This window comes from Peromyscus leucopus, chromosome 2 (assembly GCF_004664715.2).
Source record: "Peromyscus leucopus breed LL Stock chromosome 2, UCI_PerLeu_2.1, whole genome shotgun sequence".
Taxonomy (NCBI): Eukaryota; Metazoa; Chordata; class Mammalia; order Rodentia; family Cricetidae; genus Peromyscus; species Peromyscus leucopus.
This window is the reverse complement of record NC_051064.1, coordinates 19,752,466-19,779,802: the sequence shown is the minus strand read 5'-3', so window position 1 is coordinate 19,779,802 and position 27,337 is coordinate 19,752,466. Positions and strand designations below refer to the sequence as shown.

Below are 27,337 nucleotides of genomic sequence, written 5' to 3'. Positions count from 1 at the left end.
CAGAGAAAGCACGTCAGAGGCCAGAGCCTGACCAAATAGGTGTGGACTGTCTCTGAATCCCTGAGGCAGAACAGTCCAGGTCAGCTGTGTGGACCGGTGAGTGTCAGGGTCAGTCCAGGTGAAAGCAAAGATATTTTGATACTGAGAACTGAGAGGAATAGAAAAGAAGGTGTCTTTGAGATCTCGAACTGAGAAGTTCCTGAAGGGATAGTGGACAGGAGAGTATAAGGGTTAGGCACTACAGGATGGAGGGGGACCACTGCAGAGTTAATGAGCCAGAGGTCTTGAACCAGGCAGTAGGTTCCCTTAGGCTTTTTAACTGCAAGTATGGGGGTGTTAAAAGGTGAAGAGGTTAGGCAGAGCAGCTTTTTCCTGAGAAGGTCAGAAATGATAGGCTTAAGTCCTCTTAGGCTCTGGAGTGAGAGAGGGTACTGAGCTTGGGTGATATATCTGGTAGGGTCTTGTAGCTGGATAGTGACAGGCTGATGGTGTCTAGCGATAGAAGGGTTTTGGGTATCCCAGACTTTTGGGTCTGCCTGAGAGGCTAGCAGGGGAAAAGAACTGTTAGAGTCAGTGGAGTGAGTGGCTAGGAGAAGGAGAGGAGCTGCTGGCATGTCTGGGATGAGGCGAATGTGTGGAGCGAAAGAAATGGACGCTCCTACCTTAGCTAGAAGATCCCTTCCCATTAAAGATACAGGGCAGAAATTAGATAACTCCCGTAAAATAATGGGATCTAAGGAGCTGCTCGGCGGCCATTTTTTGTTATTTTCTAAAGCATATTTGGGCTATCTCTTAGTACAGAGATGGATCAGCTTAGGAATCTTTAAGTAAGGCATTAAGCTGAGAGGTTTTAAAGCTTCAAGAAGACAGCCTAAGGGAGAGAAAGGACTAATAGGGTTGGAAGCCTTATTTCCCATGTCTGCAGCAGAGAGGCAGAAAAATAAAAAAAAATAAAAAATAAAAAAAACAAATGTGATCCGGAGCCAAGGCCCCAGGTGTCCCCAAGGCCAAGGACGGATACCGGGCACAGGCTGCTAGACGGATTGTCAGCAGAAAAGCAGGGCCCCCTCCCTGCATGAGGCAAGGATTCCCCGGGAATCCCGACAGCATCTACCACTTCGTCAAGCCGGAAGAACGTGTCGCCCTCACACAGCCCCCAGGACACACCCAACAGCGGTGGTCCAACCTCGAGGAATATCTCAGGCTGCAGACGTGGGAGATGGCTAGAAATTTAGGCCTGCGATAGGGGTGGACCATAGCCAATAAAGACCGTGGCTGGGTTCCCCCAGTTTCAAGAATACTCAGTGAGATGCAGATGCTCAACGGTCGTTCTCACAGATTCAGCAAACTGTTTACACTATCCAAAAAGTGGGGGACTCACCAATCAGAGAAGTGGTGTTGTGTGCGGCCAGGCGAATGGACAGTGGTCTGTTGCTTACGGAGCAGAGTACCCGGTTTGTGTGGAGCAGTGTGCCCAGTTACGGGTTTCCAGGCACAGAGCGCCCAGAAGCACCCGCTTAGTCATGACACCAGATGTTAGTTATTTGGCGGCGCTCTTACCCTGCGAGGAAATGTCACGAAACACGACAGAATCCACTAACAAGAGTTTTATTAAGATAAGAGAGAGAGAGACAGACAGATGTGCTCAGGCCTGTTGAAAGGACACGTGCATAAAGAAGGAAGCCGGGAATATGGCGCTGGCTTATAAAGGCTGCATCACGCATGAGTACACAGGTTCATGTGGCTACTCCATGCATGTGCGTAGATCACATGGTTGTGTTGCACGCTTTACGCAACCATTCAAAGCCATAGGGTCCTGGTCATGTGAGACGTTTTGACCCGGAAATGTCTATTTTGACCTGGAACTGGCTAGGCAGAAGTGTCTAGGTCCACCGGACATGCCCAACAGTGGGGTCATGTTGTGAATCTATCAATAACTCTTTGGGGAAAAAGAAACCCACCGTCAAGGAACCAGGAATACCATTGTGCCCTCCTAATTACACCAAAAACAGGAAAGTTAGAGATTTACACCTGATCCCAAGGATGAAATGCCTACAATTCAGATCCATAGCCTGGGGCCATTAAGGACAAGAGTTCAGTTAATAAGTACAGAGAAATCAGAATGGTTCAGTGTAATGGGAAAAGAGTAGGACATCAGGACCCTCCCTTATGGGAGTGTACGAGGGGAACAGACCCATACAGTAAAACTACGATATAGAGAAACACAATTAGGGACAGCTCGGTGCTCAGACTCCTGAGGAATGAAAACTGATCTTAAATTGTAGTATAGTGTCTGTGCTCCAGAAGTCCTTTTCCCAAGGTCAGACATTTGGATAAGGGTCTCCATTCCCTCAGGGGCTTGTTGAGGAAAGTTCTCCTAATCTCTGGCAGGAGGAATTTATGGCCCTTCCATTAATATATGACTGGGGCCTATTGTCAAGGTCAATGCTAGATTCCTCAAGGCCTGATCTCAAGCCCACTGGCGCCTTTTCTCCCATTTAATCCTATGTGCAACTCTAGAGTAGAGAAGGTGTATTATTTTTTCAATAAACGCTGCTGGCAGCCATCCTGATTCAGCCTCAGATTGTCTCCCCGTCTCTCCCTGCCGACTCCACACATCCTCTTTGGGATGTGAACACCCACCGAAACAAGTGTCCAGCAAGCAATGACTTTCAACTCCTCAGAGGCAGGGCATTAGGACGGCTGCGGGGCAGGCCTCAGCTCGCCTGTCCAACACTCCCTTTGCCAGGGCAGCACAAGGGCTATAGTCACATCTGACTTGTTTGCACATGCCGTTTCTCTTGAAAAACACATTTTGCCACCCCCTCCCTCCCCACCTCTCCTTTCTCAGACTTCCTATTTTGTATACAATATCATGGGCATTACCCTTCCTTTTTCCTTCTGAACAATTCTTCCTAAGGACCTGCACAGAGGCGCAGAACCTGAGCAAGTTGGGAAATCTTGGAACTAGGCAGCCTGGGGCAGGTCAGACCCAGAGAGGGGAGGGGTCCATCTTGGGGAGCAGCCTGCCATGAGTTGTGAGAGCTAAGAGCAGGATGAGAGGGCCTCCCTGGAGTGAGCAGTGTGGCAGTTATAAATCCAAAATGGGGTGAGATCCTCTACACAACGGGGAGGCCCAGGGTCTGGTGTAAAAAACCAAGTGAGAATGCTCTAGAATGGTGGGTGTGGTAACCTATGAGACGAATCTGAGACCAAACCTGCCCTCCAAATAGTGCCAGAGCTGGCAGCCTAAGGAAGGTGGTCTAGTGTTGAATGCTGGAGCTCACGTGACATGAATAGCTGCAGAAGGAAGCACCATGGGCCAGAGTACAAAGCATGTCCTCAAAGCAAAGGATGAGCAAACCCACATGAGACTACGGAGTGGTGGGAGGAGCCGAGTGGGAGGAGCTGTCATGATAGAGCTCTCGCGTGGGAGGTCTTGGTGGGTTGGACCAAGGTGCCCCAGTGGGTGAGGAAGACACCACATGCAGCAGCGACTTGGCACAGTGCAAAGTTACTCACACCCCATGTATCCACACGGAAATTTGTTGTAAGATAAATTAGAGAGAGATAGAGAGGGAGAGAAAGGGAAAGAGCAAGAGAGAAGAAAGAGAAAGGGAGGGAACCAGGGAAAGCGGAGGTGTGCACACCTCATGCGCGAGGAAAGGGAGGAAGGGGGAAGAGGAAGAAGGGAGGGGTTTTTCCTTAAAGAGGATTTACGTCAAGGTGAAGGGCAGGTCCCCATGAGGCAGGCCAGAATGCCAATAAGTGCAGCCTGGTGGACAAAGTGGTGTGGGTCAACCCTGTGAGAGCAAGCACAGAGGAATATAGGAATGTGCTGAGGGCAGATCCGTTTGAGGAAGTGTTCAAGGGGCACCAGGGAGACACCTGGGTAGGTAGGGTCATTGGTGAGTGAGGACAGATGTGGTGATGAGAGATCACGTGCAGAGAAACTGTCTCAGGGTCACTACTGTGGTGATGAAACACCATAATCAACAGCAAGTTGGGGAGGAAAGGGCTTACTTCACTCACACTTCCATACAATGATTCATCATCAAAAGCAATGAGGGCAGGAATTAAAGCAAGGCAGGAATCTGGAGGCAGGAACTGATGTAGAGGCCATAGAAGAGTGCTGCTCACTGATATATAAATGTATTATATAGAAATGGTAGGATAAAAAGGTAGATTATTGAAATCTACTCTAAAAAAGATACAGAGGTGATAGAATAAAAGGGTAGACTATGGAATCTATTCTGAAAAGAAAAAAGGAAGAATATGAATAACATAAAACGGTAGATAATTGAGTCTACTTTTAAAAAGCAACTACTAGTTTTAAATATTTTACATTGGCTTAGATTTTTGTATATTGTATACAAATTTTGTATATTGATACAAAATTGAGATTATTTTTGTTAGAACATACTATACATAGGTTTCTAATCTTGCTCAAGGTATTGTACCTATACAACTCATTTAACAATGTAATGCAGTTTTTTAGTCCTTGAAAGTTATTACCAACTAATTAGGATATAAAGAAATGTAGGTTAGTAGTTAGTCACCTATTACAATCAAACCTATAGTCATGTTAGGTATGTTTTCAAGGTCAAACAGATATATTTTAGACAGGTAGTCTTCAAACACTTCAGAGATCTACAGAATAGGGCATTTAAAATGTTTTAATAACATAAATTCTTTTATTTATGACTATGAGACATGTCTGCTCCTGGCAGCACCAATCTACTTCAGAGAAGATGATGGGCATCGAAGAACCTCCTTATGGAGTTTACTTTCCTCATGGCAAGTTAGCCAATGGGCAAGAAAGTGCCCTTGCCTCGACTGCTGACAGTATGCTGTCCAAATGGGCAGGGCATGATAAAGATATTCTAAAAATAGACAATGGTGACACCTTTAGTGAATATGAATCACAGAACTGAACATACCAAACAGGTGAATTGTACGTAGGTAAAATGGAGTATGTTTCAAATAAAGCTGTTAAAATTGCTAAGTTAATAAAGACACAAAATTATATTTTCACCAAACAAACTCACAAGAGCATGCTTAAACAATACCTAGTAAAGTGGCACTTACTCCTTTTTTTCTTTTCTTTTTTTTTTTTAACTTATAAACTTATTAGATATCACCAAAGCTTTCCAACTACCATTTTAACGTGGATTACTTAATAAAATAACTGGACAGCAAAGGTGACATTATCAACCAATCTCCCCTGTTCTTTCTCTCCTTGCAAAACTTATATAAGAGGCATCAAGATAAGCAATTCCTGTGTTAGCCACCTTCTGAAGTGCCTGCAAGGGCTGGGATGTGGCTCAGTTGGTGAAGGGCTGACCTAGAAGTCCTAGGTTCTGTACCCAGTACCTCATAAACAGGGTGTGAACACAGCTTGCAGTCCTGGCACTCAGGAGGTGGAGGCAGACAGGTCAGAAATCAAGAACATTCCCAGCAACAGTGAGAGCTACTTGTTACACAGTGAGTCTGAGGCCAGCTTGGCCTAAATGAGACCATATCTCAAAAAAAAAAAAAAAAAAAAAAAGTTATAAGAACTTCGGTTCACTGCCCTCCACTAGTGCCTACAACATACCTTGCATTCATAACGACAGAATATTAAGGTAAAACTATGCATAATACTGTTGTGGAATATTTGCACACTGTGTGAAGTATTTGTTATGATTGGTGTAATAAAAAGCTGAACAGCCAACAGCTAAGCAGGAGGTGTAGGCGGGATTTCTAGGGAGAGAGGGAAGGAATCTAGGTGCACAGGGAGTCGCCAGTAGACACGGACACAGGAGGTATAAGATGGAAGAGGTAACATCACGTGACAGGACATAGATTAATATAAATGGGTTAATTTAAGTTATAAGAGCTAGTTAAGAATAAGCCTAAGCTACAGGCTGATCTTTCATAATTAATAAGTCATCTCTGAGTCATTATTTGTGAGCTGGAGCCCCAAAGAAAAATCCAATTACAAATGCACCCAACCTGGGGCACAATCACACAGACAGAGAAGTCATGCCAGCTGGCATAGGCGCAGATGCTGCCTGGCCCTCTCTGAGGGCCCTAACGGGGACTCTGGAAAGTGTACTCAACCACTTCCCAGAACTATGGTGGTAAATGAGACTTCCACTGGCATGAGGCTAGCTAGGCTCTAGGGGAACAGAGAGGGGACAGAGCCAGCAGCTAGAGCCATACAATGGAGGGCCTAACCACTGCCTAACAGTTTAAAATATCTTACACAGTCAGACTATGCTACAGGCATGCAGTAAAGCCAGGTCCAGACACACACACACACACACACACACACACACACACACACACACACACACAAACTCTATAAAAAGGTACAGAATGCTTAAAAAGGTGCTTAGGTGCTTAAGAAAGAAAAGAAAATGGGTACAGGCAGTCATAAAAAAGTTTAAAAATAAAATAGTCTTTAAAGAGAGTAAAGCAATATTTGGACCTTATATATGCTTTGTTCATTTTGGTTTTTTTTTTTTTGAATGCTAATGAACAAAAAACAATAGCTACTGAGACACTGGACTATGGAAACTGCTAAATTAAACCAACCTATATATTTTAAGAATGTCCGAACTTCAAAATGGAAGTCAGAAAATATGTTGCATTGAGGGAGAGGTTATACCTTTGTTTCCACATGAAACAAAAAGTTATGGTTCTCTTCAAAATTAATAAAGATCAGATTTGACTGGGGAAGACCTCCTGAGGATCTTGGCTACATACACAAGGGGAAAAAAACAAGAAAGACTATAGGACAGGTGACATAAATGTTGATCCCCTGACATGGTGAACAGCTCTGAGACTGGATGAGACATAAATCTTGCTGGCTACAGAGTCCTCATGACTTATTACATGATGTCCTTCATATGGCAAGGATAGAGACTTGGTTATATAGACTTATAAAGTTAATAGATGCTTTTTACCTGCTTCAAACATAGAAAAAAAAATCATCTTTAGCTGACTTGTATACACCACACATTCCATACTTGCATTAATGCAGATACATGTTATCTTTAAAAAGTGTGTGTGTTTTCAGAAAAAAAGAACCAGATGCCAATGAAGGCAAGTAGTTCAGTGATCTAACCTCTCAGAATGACTCTGTTAAAAGTTTCCTCAAAATTCTGCTTCATTTTCAAAGCTGTTAGCTGAGAGGGTAGGCCACCAGCTGTTTCTGTCATTTCTATAGTTTTGGAAGTTGCTTGCTCTGCACTTCCTGTTTACTCAGGTAATATTATATCCTTCTTGGGTCTCTGATGGGGATTGAAGACAATAGTATAGTTTTCCTTGATAGCAAATTTTAAAAAAGAAATTTACATAAGAGATATAAAGTTTTTAAGACTGAGAAACATAAATGCTTACGTTGTTTAAGGTCTAAAAAGATTTTTTTAGAATGGTAACATAAGTTATGATAAAAAGTGGTTTAAGTATAATACTTTCTTCAAATTTACCTAATACAGGCGGACTAGACAGTGTAAATGTAATTCTACCTGATAATTGTTCTTATTGTACATAGTTTTTCTATGTTAAGAGTTAAAACTTTTCCTTTTTATTTAGACAAAAAGGGGGAAATGTGGGATATTTGTATACTGTGTGAAGGTGTATTGCTGTGATTGGTGTAATAAAAAGCTGAACAGCCAATAGTTAGGCAGGAGGTACAGGTGGGTTTTCTGGGGAAAGAAAGGAAGAGAAAGAGGAACCTAGGCATGTAGGATAAGCCAGGAGATAAGGACAGGAAAAAGGAGGGGCAAGATGGAAGAGAGGTAATGCCACAGGATAGAACATAGATTAATATAAATGAGTTAATTTAAGTTGTAAGAGCTAATTAGGAACAAGCCTAAGTTATAGGCCAAGCTTTCATAATAAGAATTCTCCATGTCATTATTTGTGAGCTGGAAGCCCAAAGAAAAGTCCAATTACAGAATACCTTACACTTAGCAAAGGGAAAGAAAATTTTCAAGTCACAATGTGCAAAAAAAAAAAAAGAAAGAAAGAAAGAAAGAAAGAAAAAAAGAAAAGAAAGAAAAAGAAAACCAGGAAGTAAGCTGCAAAATATTTTTATTGTAAAAACAATCAATAGAGGTTGACAATGCAAGTGTTATCTCAGGACATTTCCCCTTGGTTCCTGAATTTGCTCAACTCCTGTGTACAGCACGTTTCCATCCAAATTTCTCTGATTTAATGGTCCTTTTCAAATATGCTTATTGACTACATGTTTATGTTGCTTTGAAACAAATAAAAATCCATCTGATAGTAAAATCAACCAAAACAAAAACAAGAACAAAAACCCCAAGCCCTAGTTCTATTGTGCTTTCCTTTCACATTTCCTACAGGGAGACCTATATAGCTCAGATGCTTCCACAACTGAACAGCAATGTAAGATTAGTACTGCAACCACATAGTGAGCTACCAGTGAATCTTCCATCCACAAGTTACTGAATCAAACTCCAGGACATCTGCAGAATTATGCAGGCTTTTCAGTTTGGAAAAAAAAAAAAGAGAGAGAACTTTTAGCCCTCTGGTTTCCCACATTTAAAAATCTAGTTATTCAGCACATGAGTGCCTAGAAGGTGTGCAGCATGTCCAGTGCTATGCAGTGAATGGGCCTTCAACCTCTGGCTGCCTCCAAACACAAGAACTCCAATTTCTCAAAGCAGTCTCACTGAGGGTCACAATTTAGAAACACAAACTGCTCTATTTCCATATATTGCAAAATGATTTCAGAAACAGATTAAACATAACGATTGTTTTACAAAAATAGAAACTGGTGCATCACAAACTCCATAAAATACTGAACACCACATGTAAATCAAGACAATTTCACAATAAAACTGACGATGCTTGAAGACAGGGAGTCTAGTCAAACTTCAATCTCTAGATCCTTCTCCTGTAGACTCCATGTTCTACTGTGGAATTTAAAACAAAAACAAAAACCTTTATTTTTGCCAGGTGGTGGTGGTGGTGGAAGCCTTTAAGCCCAGCATTTGGAAGGCAGAAGCAGGTGGACCCCTGTGAGTTTGAGACCAGCCTGTTCTACAAAGCAAGTTCCGGGACAGCCAAGGCTGCACAGAGAACCCCTATCTCAAAAAATGAGGGTTTCATAAAGTTCTTCCTTTTAGAGATAACGTAAAGCAAATAAATTTATATGTAAAAATGTCTTAGGAAAGTAGAAGCTAGTGGAATATGCCACTTCTATGTGATATATTTCAAATCAAATTGCTGATAGTGGCAACTGATTAATTTCAAACATATATATGTGACCATTGTAATTTGGTGCCTAGAAGATGTAAAAATATAATCACAATTATTTTATGAAAAATATGTATTCATATAAGAGTGAAGATTTAGCTCCTGTAGCTGTCAAATAAATATTCTTAACTATATCCATCAAACATTCACTTATCACACCTGTAAGAGCACCAGTGTGTTTTACATCAAAGAAAGAAGGTAGGGCTCGTGTTTCACGTGACAACGCCGCCACAGTAAGGCACCACTCGGCATTCAGGAAAGAGAAGTAAAGAATTTCCAAACCACGTTCTGCCACTGATGTCTTAACCATTACATAGAATGCTTGAGGAAAAGCCACTAATATTATTAATCACTTTATACTCTTGTTCCCATCATTCTGTGCTTTTAGTTTTTCCTTATCAGTGGGAAAAATGTTGTACAAGATCTGTTAAATAAACACCTTTTCCCGCTTACAAGAAAATAATCTAGAAGTAAGGAAAACAGAAGCCAAGACTGTATCAGATATTTGTGCAACCGTTTGTCCCTGTGAGAGTGCGGAGAGGAGCAGAGAAGGGGCTACTTTCTATAGGATACAGAGGCACAAAGGTCAAGACTTTCTCAGGCAAAGTCATGGCTAGAGCAAAATTGAGAGCGCTAGGACTTTTACATTTCCCCCAAAGCTGATTCTCAGGTAGTTGCACCCAATTAAATACTCCAAGACATGTCCTTAGTCACTGCTATCGTCATCGTCGTCATCATCAGATACGTCATTTAAAGGCGATTTCAACGACTGACTGTAGGAGTCTGATCTAGTCGGCTGGCACGCAGCCATGTCCCCAGTGGAGAGCAGGTCATAGCAGAAGTCACATATCCGCACAGGCTTAGAAGACTGGCTGGGGAGAAGAAATCTCTTTTCAGAGCAGGGACCACAAACAACAAAGCCACATTTGCGGCAATGGTGCCGCCGATTCACGGGTGTGAATTTTGCTTTCTGACAGCGCATACACACCGTGGCCTCAGAGTCAGGAACCCAGACAGCAGCATGTTCACTGCTGGGTGTCTTCCCGCTTTTGGAGAGTAAATCAGTGACACACTTGTTTATGTGGTTCATCCACTCGGACTTCTCGGTGGCAGTGGCAGCGTAAACTGCAAACGATTTAGTTGGTGTCTTAATAAGCCATCCATTCCGTAATTCTCCTTCATCTTTGATGGAATCAATGGTGACATTTTCCAAGGGGATAATGTGTTGTTTGTTGTATTTTTTCTTCTGGATGACAATGTTGCCGTACACAAGAATGTCATTAAACAGGAAAAACTGCCTGGCTTTAGGCTTCTTCCTGCACAGCTTAGTCAATACTCCCTCGCCAATGAGCACCCGTCCAGGGATGGTTAAGGGCTGACCAGCTGCTCCGAAACAGTTCTCCACGATACTTATCCGTCTAGTATTTGCTTCACTGTTTGCCAAGCGATCCACCATTTTTTGCTAATAACCTTTTGGAAAAGAAAAAGAAAAAGAATTAGCACAATTCTTTATAAATTATAAATTCCTATAAGAGAAAATAACAAAATTTAATCGCCCAAGACACTGCTTTTTCCAAAGGCAAATAATCCAATATTCCTTCCCTGTAAAATAATGACTGAGCATACTACATCTTCAGTGTTTATAGTAATCCAAACGTCTACCCTTCCACAAAACACAATCCTCGTCACACAACTATTTACAAAGGCTGTAGAGACAGTCCTCCATTGTAGCCCTCGCTGGCCTAGAACACAGTCCTCCAGCCTCTACCTCTCAAGTGTGTGCCATCATAACCAGCACAAATAAAAACAACAGGACAATTAACACATTACTTCTGCAAAATAACAAACCCAATTCCATGAAACCAAATCTCAATGTGATGCTGGAGAACAGAATGCCTAATACACACACACTTAAAAACATGACCACTGTCCTATGCTCATTACATGAGTTGGCTGTTTGAAACCTGGAGCTTATGCAGGGACACTTGGCTCAGTCTGGGAGGAAGGGACTGGACCTGCCTGGACTGAGTCTACCAGGTTGATCGCAGTCCTGGGGGGGGGGGAGGATTTGCCCTGGAGGAGGTGGGAATGAGGAGTGGGCTGGGGGTAAGGGGAGGGGGTGGAAGGGGGGAGAACAGGGGAACCCGTAGCTGATATGTAGAACTGAATGGTATTGTAAAATAAAAATTTAAAAAAAAAAAAACAAAAAACAAAAAAAACAAACATGACCACTATTTTCCCAATAAAATACAACCTCTGAGCCTAGGCTAATTTTCTTTGCTGGATTCCCAAATGTTTCCCAACATGCTTCCCTGCTTCCCTTCTAAACCAATCCCTGGTCAGTGACCTCTAAAATGCTAATTTGATCCTGCTGTTGTTACTTCAAATGATTTCCCTTAATCTTTAAAATATATGAAGTTTAGCATAGTGTGTAAGGCCCTTAATTACATGGTAGGTTTTTGGTTTTGTTTTGTTTTTGAAATAGGATCTCACACTACGTAGCCCAGGTTGGCCCTGAACTTGCCACCCCCTTACCCCAGACCCCTGAGCACCGGGATGACAAGCATGTGTTACCACATCCAGCTATTACCAGGTTTTTGTTTTCTCCAACCTCAGTCTAAGTCATTCCCTGCCTAAAACACAGTATGTGAAGCAAACACGACCGTGTGTGTCTACGTGCATTCCACTGTTGTCCTCTTCACTACCCACAACTCCAGCTGCCTCTTCATCATCCTCAATCTCAGTGAGCATCTCCTCCAGTACACCCTCCTATGCGAGACAGAAACAGAAACAGCAATAGCAGCAAACTCCATCCTCCATGTTGGTCACATTCTTTGTGTTCCTTAGCTTCTTTTTTACCAACGGACTGAAGCCCATGCCTCCACTGGCTGCAGTGAAACCTGAAAGGCAGGGACCCTCTGATAGCCATCTTTAAACTGACAAGAAGTACGAAATGTACTTAAGATAAATAAGAACATTTTAACAATGTTAAAAACAACCACCTGTTTATTTAATGATCACAGATCTAATCTCTAGCTCCAATATTAAGCTCTCTCACATCCCTGAATGGTGTTCTATTTCAACCACTAACCGGAGTACTACTACACTAACAATCACACTGAAAAACACCAAGGTTTGAAAGGAAATATTTAAAGACAAACTGTGTGATTAAATTGTCTTTGGCTCACCGACTGATGATACTGTGACCCTTCCTGCCTTCTTCCATCAGCAGCTTACTGTAAGTCTGGCTATTCCTGCATCTCTGCTGCCTTTCACAAGGAGGGGCACTGGCATGTCTGAGGGTCCTCCCATCAGTGAGCGAGACAACGGATGGCTTCAAACCTTGAAGGTCTTAACTAAGTGACCAGTCCTCTGTCTCGTCTCCAACTATCCATCACCACCATCTCAAATACACACTACATTTCATCAAACCTACGATACTGCAGATTCAAAGAAACTCACATCTTATGTGCCAACTAAACACAGCATATTCTCAAGAAGACAATCAATTTAGAGACATAAAATACAACTGAAAATTTTATCTTGAGATTAAATATACTACTAAAGTGTAATCATAGCTATACATAAAATGTGAAAGTACACAGAAAATAAAATTAAAAAACAGTATCTACAATAGAAACTTATCTATGCAAAGTATTTTCAGGCTTTACATTCAACCATTCAAAAAAGTCTTCCTCAGACACTGATTTATGTGCATGAAAAAACACGATACAAGCAAGTCCCCTACTCTTCCAGGGGAAACAGGAAACAGAATCCAGAACCAAGCAGGAACTAACGCTGTGAGCTCTTTCCCGTTCCCCTTTCTGCCCCCTTCCTTCCAGGTCTCAGGCTTGCAACCCACTCTGTACTTGAGACAGAATTTCAGATCCCCTGCCTTTATCCAGACTGTGGTACATGCTTGTAATCCTAGCCCTTGAAGGCCAAAGCAGGAGAGTTAGGAGAACAAGGCCAGTCTACACAAGACTGTTTCCAAACACCAAAGGAAAGGTTGAACAGATAAATCAGAAGTCACCCCAACTATATAGTCAAGAAAGGCCTCTCTAAATTGGTAAGGGGACACAATTTAGGCACAAAGGACAATTTCAGAGGAGCAAAGGCACTTTTTCAAAACTAAACTACTTGTCCGCATTTAAACCAACTCCTGAACAGTGCAAACAGGTTTCCTATTGTGGCCACTGCTGGGCTCAACACATAAATGTGAACAGTGACTCTCTTATCTGTTAGTTCTGGCTAAAACTGGTTTCACACCCTGTGAGTGGCCAGAGGTTCTCACGATTCCCAGGGAAGCCTCTCCTCTCACATTAGCTAATGTGAGCAGCTCTGGCACAGAGGGGCGGGTACAGCCTGGAGCTGACTCTCGCAGAGCTGAGCAAGGTACCGAACGCGCATGCACAACTGCACTTCCTACTCACTGCAGCCTTACCAACGTGTGTGGTGTGAGCTCCGTCTTATGGATGAGTACACAGCAGAGGGTTACTTGGCCTGAGACTGTCACAGCACACCAGGATCAAGCCCGATGTCTCTGTACTGTCACCAGCATAATATGGTAGCAGTCTACCCACATGGAAGAACACAAAGTTGTCACTAGGCTCTGGAAACCCTACACATACTGAAGACCCAGGAATGTAAGCAAATGACCTAAAACGCCACAATTTCCCTAGCCAGGCTACCAAGAATGTGTCACTGCTCAAATTCAGCAATTTATTAGGACTGAATTTTTATTTTATTCACAAATCTCCCCCTCTAAAAATGTATTATTATTATTATTATTATTATTATTATTATTATTATTACTGTAGTTGTTGCTGTGTGGATGTGCATGGATGTCAGAGGACCACTCTGGAGGTCATTCTCTCCTTCCACCTCTATGTGGGTCCTGGAGATGGAAGGACTCAGGTCACCAGGCTGGCACACCAAGCCCCTTTACCCACTGAGCCGGCTCATGAGCTCTCACCCACTTAAGAAGGATGCAACTTGGAGAAGTCTGGGCGTGAAGAATTAGTCTTTGGCTAGAACAAATGATTCCCAAAGTTTGGCAGGTACACATAAATACACTACATACTACAAGGATACAAAAACACACACTCTCGTGATTCTTTCCATGATAAATGATGCATTTTATTATCTCCATTTATTTAGTAAGCATGGCAGCCCTCTTCTGTCTTCACTGCCAGACTGGGACCTATGTCTGGAAAGCAATGGTATGTAGAACCCAAGGGCTCTGCTCTAAGCAGACCCTCCATTATCTTTCTTGGTCCTGAAATAGGTCCCATGTGTCTGACATGAAGAGCAATGGACTAGAAAATACACAAGCCCTGCTTTACACGTGTACAAGCTATACTGGAGTGGGGGGGGGGTTAGTAGTGAAGAAAGTCATCAAAAGAGTATACATATCACTGTGACCCACATTTCTATTACACACCCCAAAGCAACCTTCTCTGGTAAAAGAGATCCTCTGTCTCAATGCCAAGGAGACTTCTCTCCAGGGCCCTAACTCCCCACCGTCACAACCAGGCACTAAGACCTCCCGAGACTCGCTGTGATGACCAGAATGCAAGAGCACTGGTATCCTCAAGGACAGAGTCGCTACATGCTTTACTGAGGGTCTCTGGGGAAAGTGGGCTGCAAAATGTGCTCCAATCTGAAGGCTGCTGCCTGCTTTTCCCGGGAAAGACTACCACAGAATAGAGGACTAGGAAGAAAACCAATTCCGTTCTCTGGCAGACAGGACTGCATGTTTTAAAGGGCACACTCTTCATGGGGCACGCTCAGCACCTGTTGACATGTAACCCTGGAGGAGACAAGACAAAGACAGAGACTCCATTCACAACTAAGGAGACCCACCTGTGCTGGTCTCCAGACTACAGTGCTGGTCCCCCGCCTGCAAATCAGGGCGTCTCAGCTCAGCCTAAGTTCGTTCTTTCCTTCCTTCCTTTTGAGCTGGGTCTCACCAAGCAGGCCTGCTGGTCTGGAGCTCACAGAAAGCTGCCTGCCTCGGAGGTTAAAGGCGTGTGGACCACGCCTGGCCAAACTAATTTTCTTACTCTTACTCACAATTTCTGATGTTAATGAATTCCAGTATTCAAACTTAACAGGTTACAGTAAAAAACAAAAAACCCAACAACAACAATAAAAACTATGAGCCAAAAGGCCTAATTTAAAAAAGAAAAAGCAGCAGCCACCTTCAATAAAATAGTAAGGTACTTTCTGTCTTTAAAATACTGACCTTACATAATAAGTGGGCTGGCTGGATTTCCCATTTCCAGCAAGTCTTATTTGCCAGAATCTACCAACACGCCCACCCCCAACACCCCCGCCCCTGACTCCCTACTCCCTTGCCCAGGGCTGGGGACTGGACCCAGGGCAAATGCTCTACCACCAAGGCATCTCCTGCAAACATCTGATCAACACTTTCAAGTGCGAGGTACTGCTGAACCGAAACTTTACAGAGGAACAGAGCCGAGGGTGAGAACGCTGGGCCGCCGGGAAGAGAAAACAAAGGGGTGCCCTGGACACAAAGCTCTGTGGCAGAAAGCCTGCTCCGACCTCCAGCAACCAAACTTCCGCAACCAAACAAAACAGTAGGAAAAACAGCCTGCCTGGGCATGGGGATAGGAGAGCGAACCACCCCATCCTCTCAGTCCATGTAGGCCAAATAAATAGTCTAGTGCCTACCTACTTTTAGTAGTCACATAATCTAATAGCCAGCATAATAAAGTTACTCTAGGCAAAAGTGTAAATAAAATATTAGCATAATAAAACAAAGAAGAAACACTTGAAATTTTAGCAAACTAAATTTGAGTGAAGTTTACCTTTTCAATCATAAGAGACTTTGCCTCTCTGGCTGTCCACTAAGATTTCTGCCCTGGTAGCAAATCACTAACATGATCTGTAGAATCAGTGGTAATAAAGGAAATAGACTGACTTCTTAGATAAGAAAAAGGGAACAAACTTTTGTATTTTATGTTTAAATTTATCAAAGCTGAGAGAAAAATGAAACTTCAAGAGTTGAATCATTATAAACTACATTAACTGTTGCAAGTCTCCCTAGGCACCACACCTGCCTAAAATTAAAAAGGTAAGTTATTTCACAATCTCAATCATGAAAGGAAAAGCAAGTACATTTAATCAATGCCTATTAGACATTTACTTTACTCTTTCATTTAATAATATTACGTGAAGGCAGGTGGTGGTGGTGCACACCTTTGATCTCTGTACTCAGGAGGCAGAGGCAGGAGGATCTCTGTGAGTTCAAGGCCAGCCTGGCTATAAAATGAGTCTAGGACAGCTAGGGATACACAGAGAAACCTTATTTCAAAAAAAAAAAAAAAAGAGTAAGAATGATGATGATGATGTTAGGTGAAAATAATTCACTTTACCAAATCAATACATAACAATAAGTAAATGTAAACAGAGTCATAAAATGGTTGAGAGCCTAGTAGGGTGCCATACACCTGTACACCTACTACCCTAGCACTGGAAGCCAAATCAGGAGGACCGAACGCTCCAGGCCTACCTGGACTACATGGTAGGACTGTTCTCCAAACAAAATAAAAACTTATTTCTTAAACAAGCCGGTCAAATAGGTTAGGGGTTAATATTCTGACCTGCCCCTTCAAGTCCCACCCCATTCTGCTTCCTGACATAAAAGCCTCATTTTAAGGAAAAACTCCTCCCCTTCCTCGGTCGGTCTGTCTGTCTGTCTGTCTCTCCCCCATGCCCACGAGGTGTGCACACCTCCGCTTTCTCTCTCTTCCCTTTCCTCCTTGTCTCTCTCTTCCCTCTCTCTTCATCTCTCTATTATAATCAACTCTCCATGTGGATGCAGCTCCTGGGTGAATGACTTTCCACGCGCTGCCGCCCCGCTGCATCTGCCCAGCAGGTTTTCCCTCAGACATGGGATACCCTGGTCTGGCCAGCTGGGGGTCCCCATTCACTCAAGTTCATGACACTGGGGAGCTGGTTCAGCAGTTAGAAGCACTGGCGGTTCTGTAGAGGACTGGGGTCTAATTCCCAGCACCTATTTGGCAGCTCATAACCATCTGTCGCTCCAGTCCCAGGGGATCTGGCACCTTCTTCTGACCTCAGCTGGCACCAGGCAAGCTTGTGGTGCACATGAACACATGCAGACGAAACAGCCATATGTTTGAAACAATTTAAGTTAAATAATTTTCTTATGACTTCACAGCTAAATACACACACATTTTTATGGGATGCTAGGAGATACATAATTTTTTTTCTTTTTCCTGCTCCCTTCAGAAATAATTTACCAATGTAGACCTCTAATTATGTATCTAGGAGGGGCCACTGACAAAAAATAAAAATTAATGTCAGACAAGAGGACTTTTATTTCACCAATAGGCCCAAATTTGGATATGTGCTTACTCTAAACAGATTGGGAAGTTCCTGAAAACAAAATTATTTCCTATAACCTGATATTACCAACAGTACCTACAAAAACAGAGCATGCTCGCTCTGGCAGTTCACATACTAAACTATTCAAAAGCTTTATATCCACGCCCCCAACACAAGCGAATGTGACCAGGAGTGACAGCAGCTTCTCAGTGGGGAAGCCTGCTCCAGGGTAAGACATGTGCAAAGGATTCCTAAAGGGACTGTGGAGATTGTCAGTGAAGGAGGCTTCAAACAGGACAGGTCTGAGGAAGAAACACAGCGTGCTATACAGTCACGGGTCAAGATTTTAGGGGAAAAACAGAAGAATCACTCACTGAGGAGATGCTGAACTAGCTGCTGTCTGTTTTAAAGGTCTACTCGGGAGAGTGGAACATGGACTTCAAGTTTCTAAAGAATCCTCCGAGTCTCCCAACAGTCGGTCCTAAATAAAGCAAGATTAACATTCTCCAGCTACAGCTCTGACCAGGAACCACCACCAGCCGGGCGGGAGGGGCTACCCAAACTTTCCACATGGGCTCCAGTCTCCTGCAGTCTTTCTCCCCATCTTCACCTGCTCCACGTTCTCTCTGGTGACATAAACCAGACTCTCACCAGCAACCTGCTCTGGGCTTCCTCCCCTCTCTGAACTCAGCACGAGGACACCTCCTCCTGTCTTCTTTCTGTTTGCTGAAATCTCACCAGGCCCTCCAGAGGTACTCAGGCCAAAAGCCTGGGAGCCAGACACTATTTCATCTTTAAATCTCCACACCACTTAATAGCACAGACTTTATTATATGTTTCATTGAAATTTGGATACATGTTTACTTCAAATAATTTGGGAGTTCCTGAAAACAAAACAGTATTTTCCACAATTATGTATTCCAAACAGCACCTGCAAAATTGCTGCATTCTACATGCCAGAATAGACACTGAGTTGAACATGACCGCAGTTACAGGTAACAGCAGTTTCTCAATCTGGAGTTTGCTGAAAATCAACTACATCTTTAAAGCCTGCTGATCTTCAAAAAAAAACAGGAACTGCTCCCCACACACCAAGCACTTCACTGAATCCACAAATTTCAGATTGACAAGCAAATCTAACTATATCTAATTATGAATTCTAAACATCCAGCCCGGAAGTTCCTATTTAAAAAAAAGTCCCCAATATGTCACAATAATCTATAAGAGTTCTTCTCTTTCTAAAAGCACAGCTGTTTTGTCAATACAAAATGATGCCCCAAGCATATTTCTACCATCAACACCACTGAGCAGAGAGGGCCTGAGAGCCGCAGTGCTCGGCTTAGGAAGAACTGAGCAACCCTGCAAAGGGGCAAACGCTCGAGCTTTCCAACACTTTCTTTAGCATCACTCAAAATACTTCTGATTTGCTCACTGTATTTATATTTGGTAGGAAAAAAGAATGAACAAGACACAGAGAATGAAGGCTTTACATTCAATTTTAATATAAAGCACAATTGGTTAAGTATTATACTAAAAAAGTCAGCAAACCAGGAAGTGGGGGGGGGGATGAATGTGTGGCACACATAATTTACCATTCTAATATCTGAAAGAATAAGTGAAATTTCAGAAGGAAATATATAAAAACACACAGAAAATGAAAACCAAACCCTGAAGTAAGTGTAGTTTTTTTATTACACTAATGCACACAGTTTCAGTAGAGGATGTTGGGAGTCACTGGAGTGAGAGGAAAGAAAAAGACAAGATACTTGACCAGCTATCTTAGTTCCTGAGACTTCCTGCTTAAACTTTTGGAAGGACTAGTCTGATTTGATCTAAGTTTTCCTAAAATAACTATGCAAACAGTACAAGCCACTGCTTTAGAAGGAAGAGCTGGGAAACAGGATCTAAGAGGTGAGTGTGGACTCACACCTGCAGTCCAGAATTTAGAAGGTTGAAGCAGGAAGACAGCTCTAAGTTCCAGGTCAGTCTGGGCTACATGAGGTCTTGGGCCTGACAGAGTAAGGGACAGGAGCTGAGGGTGAGGTTACCATGACTAACTGGATGTAAAGCTAAAACTAACCACCAGGTTGGAGATGTAGCTCAGTAGTAGTGTCCATACAGAACACTGAGCATGGGGAGAAGATGGAGGTTAAGCATAAAATGATCCCTATGGTTCTAAGTAATGTGGAAGCAATCATTGATGATATCAATGGAGTCCAAGCAGTAAAACAGTCACTAGCCATTTGGCACCGTATAAAACTCTAGTAAACAAGACACTCAAAGCTAAAATCTTTGTGGCCAAAAAAAAAAGGTAGCTATAATCTCAAGTTTATACAAGCAAGTATATATAATTCAGGTCTGTTTCTACAGGAAAGTAAAGGATGGAAGCAATTAACAAAGGAAAAAAATGGCGGGCATGGTGGCATACACCTTTGATTCTAGTACTCTGGAGTCAGATACAGGTGGATTTCTGTGAGTTCAAGGCCAGCCTAGTCTACAAACTGACTTTCAGGCCAGCCAGGGCTATACAGATCCTGTCTCAAAAACAAATAAACAACACCCCCCCCCCGCAACAAAAAGAAACAGGGTAAGAAAGGGGTCTAGTATCCCTGCAATGTACTAAAAACTGAGGAATAATGTGCTCTTAAAGTCTAAACAGCAGAGAAACAAAGAACCAGATAATTACACAGGGAACACACAAAGATGGTCTTAGGGCTAAGAGTTGAGCTGTGATAATTCTGACCATGTGGACATCTAGGTCCAAATCTTGAAACATAAAAACGTACATTCTCGCCGGGCATGGTGGCGCATGCCTTTAATCCCAGCACTTGGGAGGCAGAGGCAGGCGGATCTTTGTGAGTTCGAGGCCAGCCTGGGCTACCAAGTGAGCTCCAGGAAAGGCGCAAAGCTACACAGAGAAACCCTGTCTCGAAAAAACAAACAAACAAACAAACCAAAAAAAACGTACATTCTCCTCCTATCAAGAGAGGCCCAGGGCTCGGTCTCCAGTACCAGGTACAGCTTCCCTCTTGTTGGGCAGACCTTGAATCCCACTAGAGGGCTGCTGGTTACCACCAAGGTATTCATGCCACTACTGCACTCTTAGGGCCACTATGTCATGCCAGCTGGTGTGACCCATAGCGTCAGAGCTGGGGAGGACTGTTGGTTGCCTCCCTCCCTTGGAAGCTTGCATGGTGCCTTCCTCAGGTCAGATCAGCTCAGGTCCTTCTGGGTCCTGTGTCAATGCATGGTGTCTTCAGCAACAGGATTTACTTCCACCTCAGGGAGGCAAGCGAGGGCAAGGGTAATAGCCTGGAATGTTTGGGGAGGCTCTTCAACATGCTGGCCAACAATTCAAAACATGGCTTCTCATGCCTGGTGCTGGGATTTTTGTTTCTGACACTTTACTAAACCAGCTTAATTTCTAACTACATTCTAAATATTTATTCCTACACCCACTGATAAAGAGTAGTTCTCACCCCTCATTAAAGAAACTTCTCTTTGCAACAGACTGAGACCTTTACAAAAAAACACAACTAATCAAAATGCAGGGAACAAGACTTCACAGTATGTTGCCCAGTCCCAACTGATGCAATTCCTGCATCTAAGACTCACGGATGATTGCAGAAGAAAGGGCAGAAAGATTTTAAGAGCCAGAGAAACAGGAAGTTTGCTGTGAGATTCTGTCTCCTAGAAATGTCAGAGAAGAAACACCCATGAAGTCTGTACATGGTTGCCCAGACAACTGAACAACAGTTACAACAATGGACATGCTAAAATGGAAGGGAAAGTTCTTGGGGTGTCAACCCTAGACTAAGAACTACAGGCAACAAGGGAATGCTGAGAGCTGGAAAAATGGTCTTCCCCAGCAAAGAGCCTCCTAATCAGTTATCCAATACCAAATGTCAGCCCTGAGATGATATATATACACAGCGGTAACATGACACAGACCAAGCAGCTTCCACTTATGTATATAGGAATATACTTATCTATGGATGGATGGATGGATGGATGGATGGATGGATGGATGGATGGATATATGTAACAAAAAAAAAGGCCACAAATTTGAGAACAAGGGTGGTGGAAGGAGGAAAGAGAAGGGAGGAAATGATGTAACTATAATTTCAAAATTTAAAAAAAGAAGTAGATTAAACTATTTGGAAGGGTAGAAGATGGCACGTATGTCTACCCTAGGAAAAGAGATGCCTAAGCCCAAGCTATGTGAAGGAAGGCAAGCAGGAAGTACAGTGGTAGAGTACTAATTTAAAAAATAATTTTTATATCTGTGTGTGTGTGTGTGTGTGTGTGTATGCTCATACTTGGTCACAGGAGTGCCAGGGCACACAAGTACAGATCAGAGAACAATTTGCAAAAACTGTTGATCTTTTTCCACCATGTGGGTTTCAGGGATCAAACACGGATCATTGGGCCTGACAGTAATAGCATTCACCTGCTTAATCATCTTGCTGTAGCACAAGTATTAATTTTGGTAAAATAAATAGGTGATAAACTGCAAAAGAAAGCATCAGACTGAAGCTGGGTGTGGTGGCATATGCCTATAACCCCAAAATTTGGAGTAGAAGCAGGAGGATCAAGAGTTCAAGGTCATGCTCAGCTACACAGTGAGAGGCCTGCTAGGTTATGTGAAACCTGCTCTTGCAGAGGTCCCAAGTTCAGGTCTCAGCATGGACATTAGGTGGTTCACAGACCCTATAACTCCAGCTCCAGGGAACCCAACACTCTCTTCTGGCCTCCACAGGCACCTGCTGTCATGTGCACATATCCACACACAGATAAGCACAAGTACACATAACTAAAACTAAAGTTTAAAAAAATTCCTAAAAAAAAAAAACAAAACAGACAAAACCAGAGAATGTAAGATCGGAAAATTTAGATTTGAATATACAAGCAACGGGGGCCAAAGAAAATTTTTCTAACAGGAAAATAATCAGTATACAGAAACAGCACACAGGATGAAGTGAAGTGTGGTTTGAATCTTAAGCGGTGCTTTAATTAAAAAAAAACCCAGAGCCTCTGACTGAAATCCTGAGTCTTCACCCAAAAGGGTCTCAGCTGAGCTGCTTTAGTTCCTGTTTCCTCACGCCTTGTATACCTTCTCCACCCTGCTGTCACTTCCTGGGATTAAAAGCGTGTGCCACCACTGCCTGGCAGTTTCCAGTGTGGCCTTGAACTCACCAAGATCCAGATGATAGGATAAAGGGTGTGTGCCACCAATGCCTGACCTCTATGTCTAATTCAGTGGCTGGCATCAGATCCTTGAGCAAGCTTTATTAGAGTGCACAATATATCACCACAGTAAGAGAATATGAAAACACAAGACTGAAAGCAAAGAAATCAGAAGAGTATTACAGCAAAACAAGAAAGGTGATCAATGCAAAATACACTGTATACATGCACAGAAGCATCAGTGAGACCCGGTGTTCTATGTGATTAAGACATGCTAACAAAAAAGCATAAAAACAATGGAGCGAGCACACAATGAAGGCAAGGGGAGGACTCAAGAGCAGCAGACACAATTCAGGAACTGACTGAATATACGGATGAAAAGTGAGTTAGGACTGAAAAGTTGAAGGAAAGCCTGCAGTGGACTGTTAGTGTTGCAGGAAGAAGAAATTGGTTTGGCTCATTTATCCTGAAGTCCTTTAGGGAATCCAAAAGATAATCATTCTGGGTATCCACCTGTCAAACAGAAAAGTCAGCACGTGCGGGTTCCAGAATGGAGGGAGTTCAGTAGATGTCCACAGAGGAGACGGCTGTTAAGTGGAAAATTCAATAAAATGATACTACTGTGTGCCAAGCACGTACACCAACATCTTCGTGAATCTTCACAACTTGTCACAAACGGCTCCAGTGAAGCTTAGAGAATAGAGTGGCTTGTTCAAGAATCTGGCCAGCACGGAGCAAAGGCTCTTCCCAGCATTCAAGCTGCTTTCTTTCCAGTGTGCTCACAGCAATTACTAAAATGCCTTCTGTTTTCCTCCCAGGTCCTCCTCAAATTGTGCACACGAGTTTGTGCTTTAGACTAAGGAGCCCGAATGTGGCACACACCTACAGCCCCACCACTGAGGAAGCAGAGGCATACAAAGGATGGAGAATTTGAGGTCAGCCTGATCTTCATAAGGAAACACTCTCAAAAAAGGAAAACACCATCCACAAAAAATAAATAAATGAGGTACAGTAGGGAAGGACTATTAGAGGCAGGAAGATTGGGAGCCTAAGACTCCTTAACTCCATATGGTGCTGGAGACCAGCCTAGGCTACATGAAACCTGCCTCAGAAAACAGACTGAAAAAAGACTTCTCTTAGGTGAGGACAAGACATTAATCCAAATTCTACAGTCCTTACAAAATTACTAAACACCTACCTCACCCTAGAAAAGTTCTGCAACTTAAGTTAGCACTGCAAAAGCACACTTAAGAAGCATTCAGACTTATACGTCAGACTAATGATTACTATTTACACAAAGAGCTGGTATACGCAAAGCTGAGCCTCCAAGGTAAGTATCAATAGAAAAGCAGACTGCGTTCACTTTTCCTAAGACAACTGTGACAAGACCACAACAAAATCAGTTTGATGGACTGGCATGTACACACAAACATAACCTTCTCATTTTCCGTCAGGGGCAAAGTAGCCAATCACACTTTAAACAGTGACTGTACCCTCTTGCTCATCCAGAGCTTCTCTCCATTCACCACAATTACATGTCAGTCATCGTCCGACTGGAAATTCCATGAACATTCAAGTCTGTATCCCCATGTCAAAATTCAGCTACCAAAGTTAATTATTTTTAAAAAGAAAGAACTAAAAAGGAAAAGTCTGACCACCTAATCTGTGGACTGAATGGAGTTCACGGTACAAAGGGGAAAGACTACAGAAACTTAACAACTATCCCACGGAAATTACAATCTGGTAAACTCATGAAGCACGTGTACAAGGAATCCATTCAAACCTTCCCTGAGCCTCTGCTATGTTCTCTGCTTGCTGGACCAAGGACGCGCCACACAGACCTATGCAACACTTCCAGGACACCATGGGGGAAGGGAACTGAATCTGGAGAGGAAGAGGAAGCCTGAGGGCACTGTGGGCAGAAAGCTTCAAAGAGTGCAGCCTTAAGAGGTGGTTTGGGTTCTGTTTGGGTTCGGTTGTGAGACAAGTTCTCACTATTGCACCCCAGATCAAACTGCAATCCTGCCTCAGCGTGCTGGGATTCCAGGCAAGTCCCACTACAAACACCCCCATCCCACCCCACCCCACCCCACCCCACCCCACCCACCCCACACCCCGGCTTTAACTGAGTGTTTTTAAGAAAAGATTCAACACCACACCCTTGCATTTTCAGCTCTTAGGAGACAGTTACACTGGAAACCTAAACTCAATCAGAAGGATAAGTGATGGAAAGAAACAGAGGGCAGAGAATGCCCCAGAGGGATGAGCTATGGGATACTACAGAGAAAGGAGACCACTTCAGTCACCAGACTTCAGTTAATCATCAGCTGCCTGCTAGAGTTGTGAAATCAGCCAAGCAACGCCTTTCTAATAAATAAATATTTTTGGCTAAATATGTATATATATATATATAATGAACTTGACCTGATCATAAATCAAAATAAAATCTGGGTGTTTTTTTTTTGGGGGGGGTATAAGACAGGGCTTCTCTGTGCAGCTTTTGGAGCCTGTCCTGTCTTTTTTCTTTCTTTCTTTCTTTTTTTTAAAGAACTAAGGAAACTGACAAATCTAACCTATTAAAGAATGAAATGAGGGGGCAGCAGGATGGCTCAGTGGGTTAAGGCCACACCTGACAGCCTAAGCTCTATCTATCCTTGGAAGGAAGAAAAGCAACTCCCCAAAGTTATCCTTTGACCTACACACACACACACACACACACACACACACACACACACACACACACACACACGGTAATTAAAAATAGAGGGCCAGAAGGTGGCTAGAAAGTAAGGAAAGACGCCAGCCCCCAAGCCTACGCACCTAAGCCGGATCCTCACAATCACGTGGTAGGAAGAAGAAACTGGTGATTTGTCTTCTGACCTCTCCACAAGGCTGTGTGCCTAGCACTACACACAATGACTGTTTTTTAAAAATTAAGCGTAGAAAGAGACATGTTTTAGGGCTTTTGCATTGTTAAGAGCCTTTTTAGCTCATCGAACATTATTTTAAAGTTGTCTTTATTTTTTAATGATATTCATTTACTAGGCTAATTCATGCTGTCCACCAGCTTCATCTGGGGGAGGACGATTACATGTGCTTTCCAAATAAGCAACCTAATACTATCCACATCCCAGTGCTGCCATGACCCATGGTGATTAAAAATAGCCTTTGTTAATTCTGAATTAACCCAAGGCCCCCATAAGCTCCAAGAGTACAGAAGGAGATCAAGGGAAAACTCACCAGCCATTAAGGAACCAAAAGGAAAAAGAATGGAAAAAAACAAAACTGAAACGTCAAGATCACATCATCCTATTCTATTTGTTGTGGTTGGCTGATTTGGAGGGGGTTGTTTCTGAAAGGCTCACTCTGTAGTCCAGGCTGGCCTCGAACTCCCAACGATCCTCCTGCCCCGGTCGGCCGAGTACTTGGACTACAGGCAGGAGCCAACACACTGGACTACTTCACTGTATTTGTAAGAAAGTAACATATGCCTTAACGTCAACTGAACATTAACGTCTCAATGTTTCTTTAATGAGTCTCTCAGGCAACGTAAAAAAACATAACAAAGAAGGCATTTACCAATTTAACATACTAGGAGTCTGAAGTGCTGCTTAGGTGTAACCTGAGTTCTGTTCGCTTCCTCGGCACACTCAACACAACTTACTGCTTTAATATTCTAGGAGCATACAAGGCTACTCGAGCAACTTCGGGAACCAGCTCTTGACCTTTAATAACACTAAAAAAAAACACTCAGCAAAAGACCATAAAACTTTAAAACCCTCCAAATCGCTTGTAAGCCACTGCTCCCCTCAGAGCCAATTTCTGGGGTGCCGTTGTCATATAAAGTCATATAAAATACACTGCTGAAGTCACAGCGGGCCCCTGACGCCCGGACCCTGCAAAGTTTTCAGACCCCACGATCCGGGGGCCCGAGCCCTGGCGCCCCACAACTTGGGGCGCGACGCGGGGTCCCGTCCCCACCAGCCGCCGTCCCGGGGCTCAAGCCTCCGGGGCGGCGTCCCGCGGACGGGCGCGGCGGGACCGAGGCGGTTCCAGCCCGAGCGCCGGCCCGGAGGGGAGCCGCCCGGGAGCGCCCCGTTTCCCACAGACCCCAACATGGCGTCGGCCGCCGCCGCCCGCACCAACACGTCCTCCCCGCGCCGCGGCCGGCCCGGGCCCGCAAAGTTTCGCTTCCCCTCCCCGGCCCGCCGCCGCCCGGCGCGCCCCGACCCCCGCGGCACCTACCCGGCCCGGCGCGGGCGGCGGCGCCGAGGCTGCGACTCCTCCTCGTCGCCGACTCCGGCCGCGGACCCCGCCTGGTCCCCGGCCCCAGCCTCGCAGGGTGTGTGGGGCCCCGCGAGGCCGGCGCGATCCGGCCGCGACGGGCGCAGCCGCTCGCTCGCAGGTGACTTCACCGCCCCTCCGGCCGGACCCGACAACAGCCGCCCGGGCGGGCTTCCCTCCTGCGCGCGCACCGGCGCGCCCTCGCTCAAGCGCCAAA

General features: G+C 43.8%; 1 protein-coding gene across 3 annotated transcripts; it reads right to left on the bottom strand.

The window, feature by feature from the left end:
• Positions 1–8,065: 8,065 nt before the first annotated feature.
• Positions 8,066–27,327, bottom strand: Plekhf2 (pleckstrin homology and FYVE domain containing 2). 3 transcript variants are annotated; one of them, XM_028871562.2, is made up of 2 exons: positions 27,082–27,327; positions 8,066–10,743 (listed from the first exon to the last, which is right to left on the bottom strand). In XM_028871562.2, exon 2 carries the CDS (start codon positions 10,727–10,729, stop codon positions 9,980–9,982), a length of 750 nt encoding a protein of 249 aa, XP_028727395.1. In that variant the 5' UTR covers positions 10,730–10,743; positions 27,082–27,327; the 3' UTR covers positions 8,066–9,979. The 3 variants fall into 3 exon arrangements, with proteins under 3 accessions (XP_028727395.1, XP_037058301.1, XP_037058302.1); XM_037202406.1 differs by lacking the exon at positions 27,082–27,327 and adding an exon at positions 26,416–26,478; XM_037202407.1 differs by lacking the exon at positions 27,082–27,327 and adding an exon at positions 25,657–25,754.
• Positions 27,328–27,337: the final 10 nt, after the last annotated feature.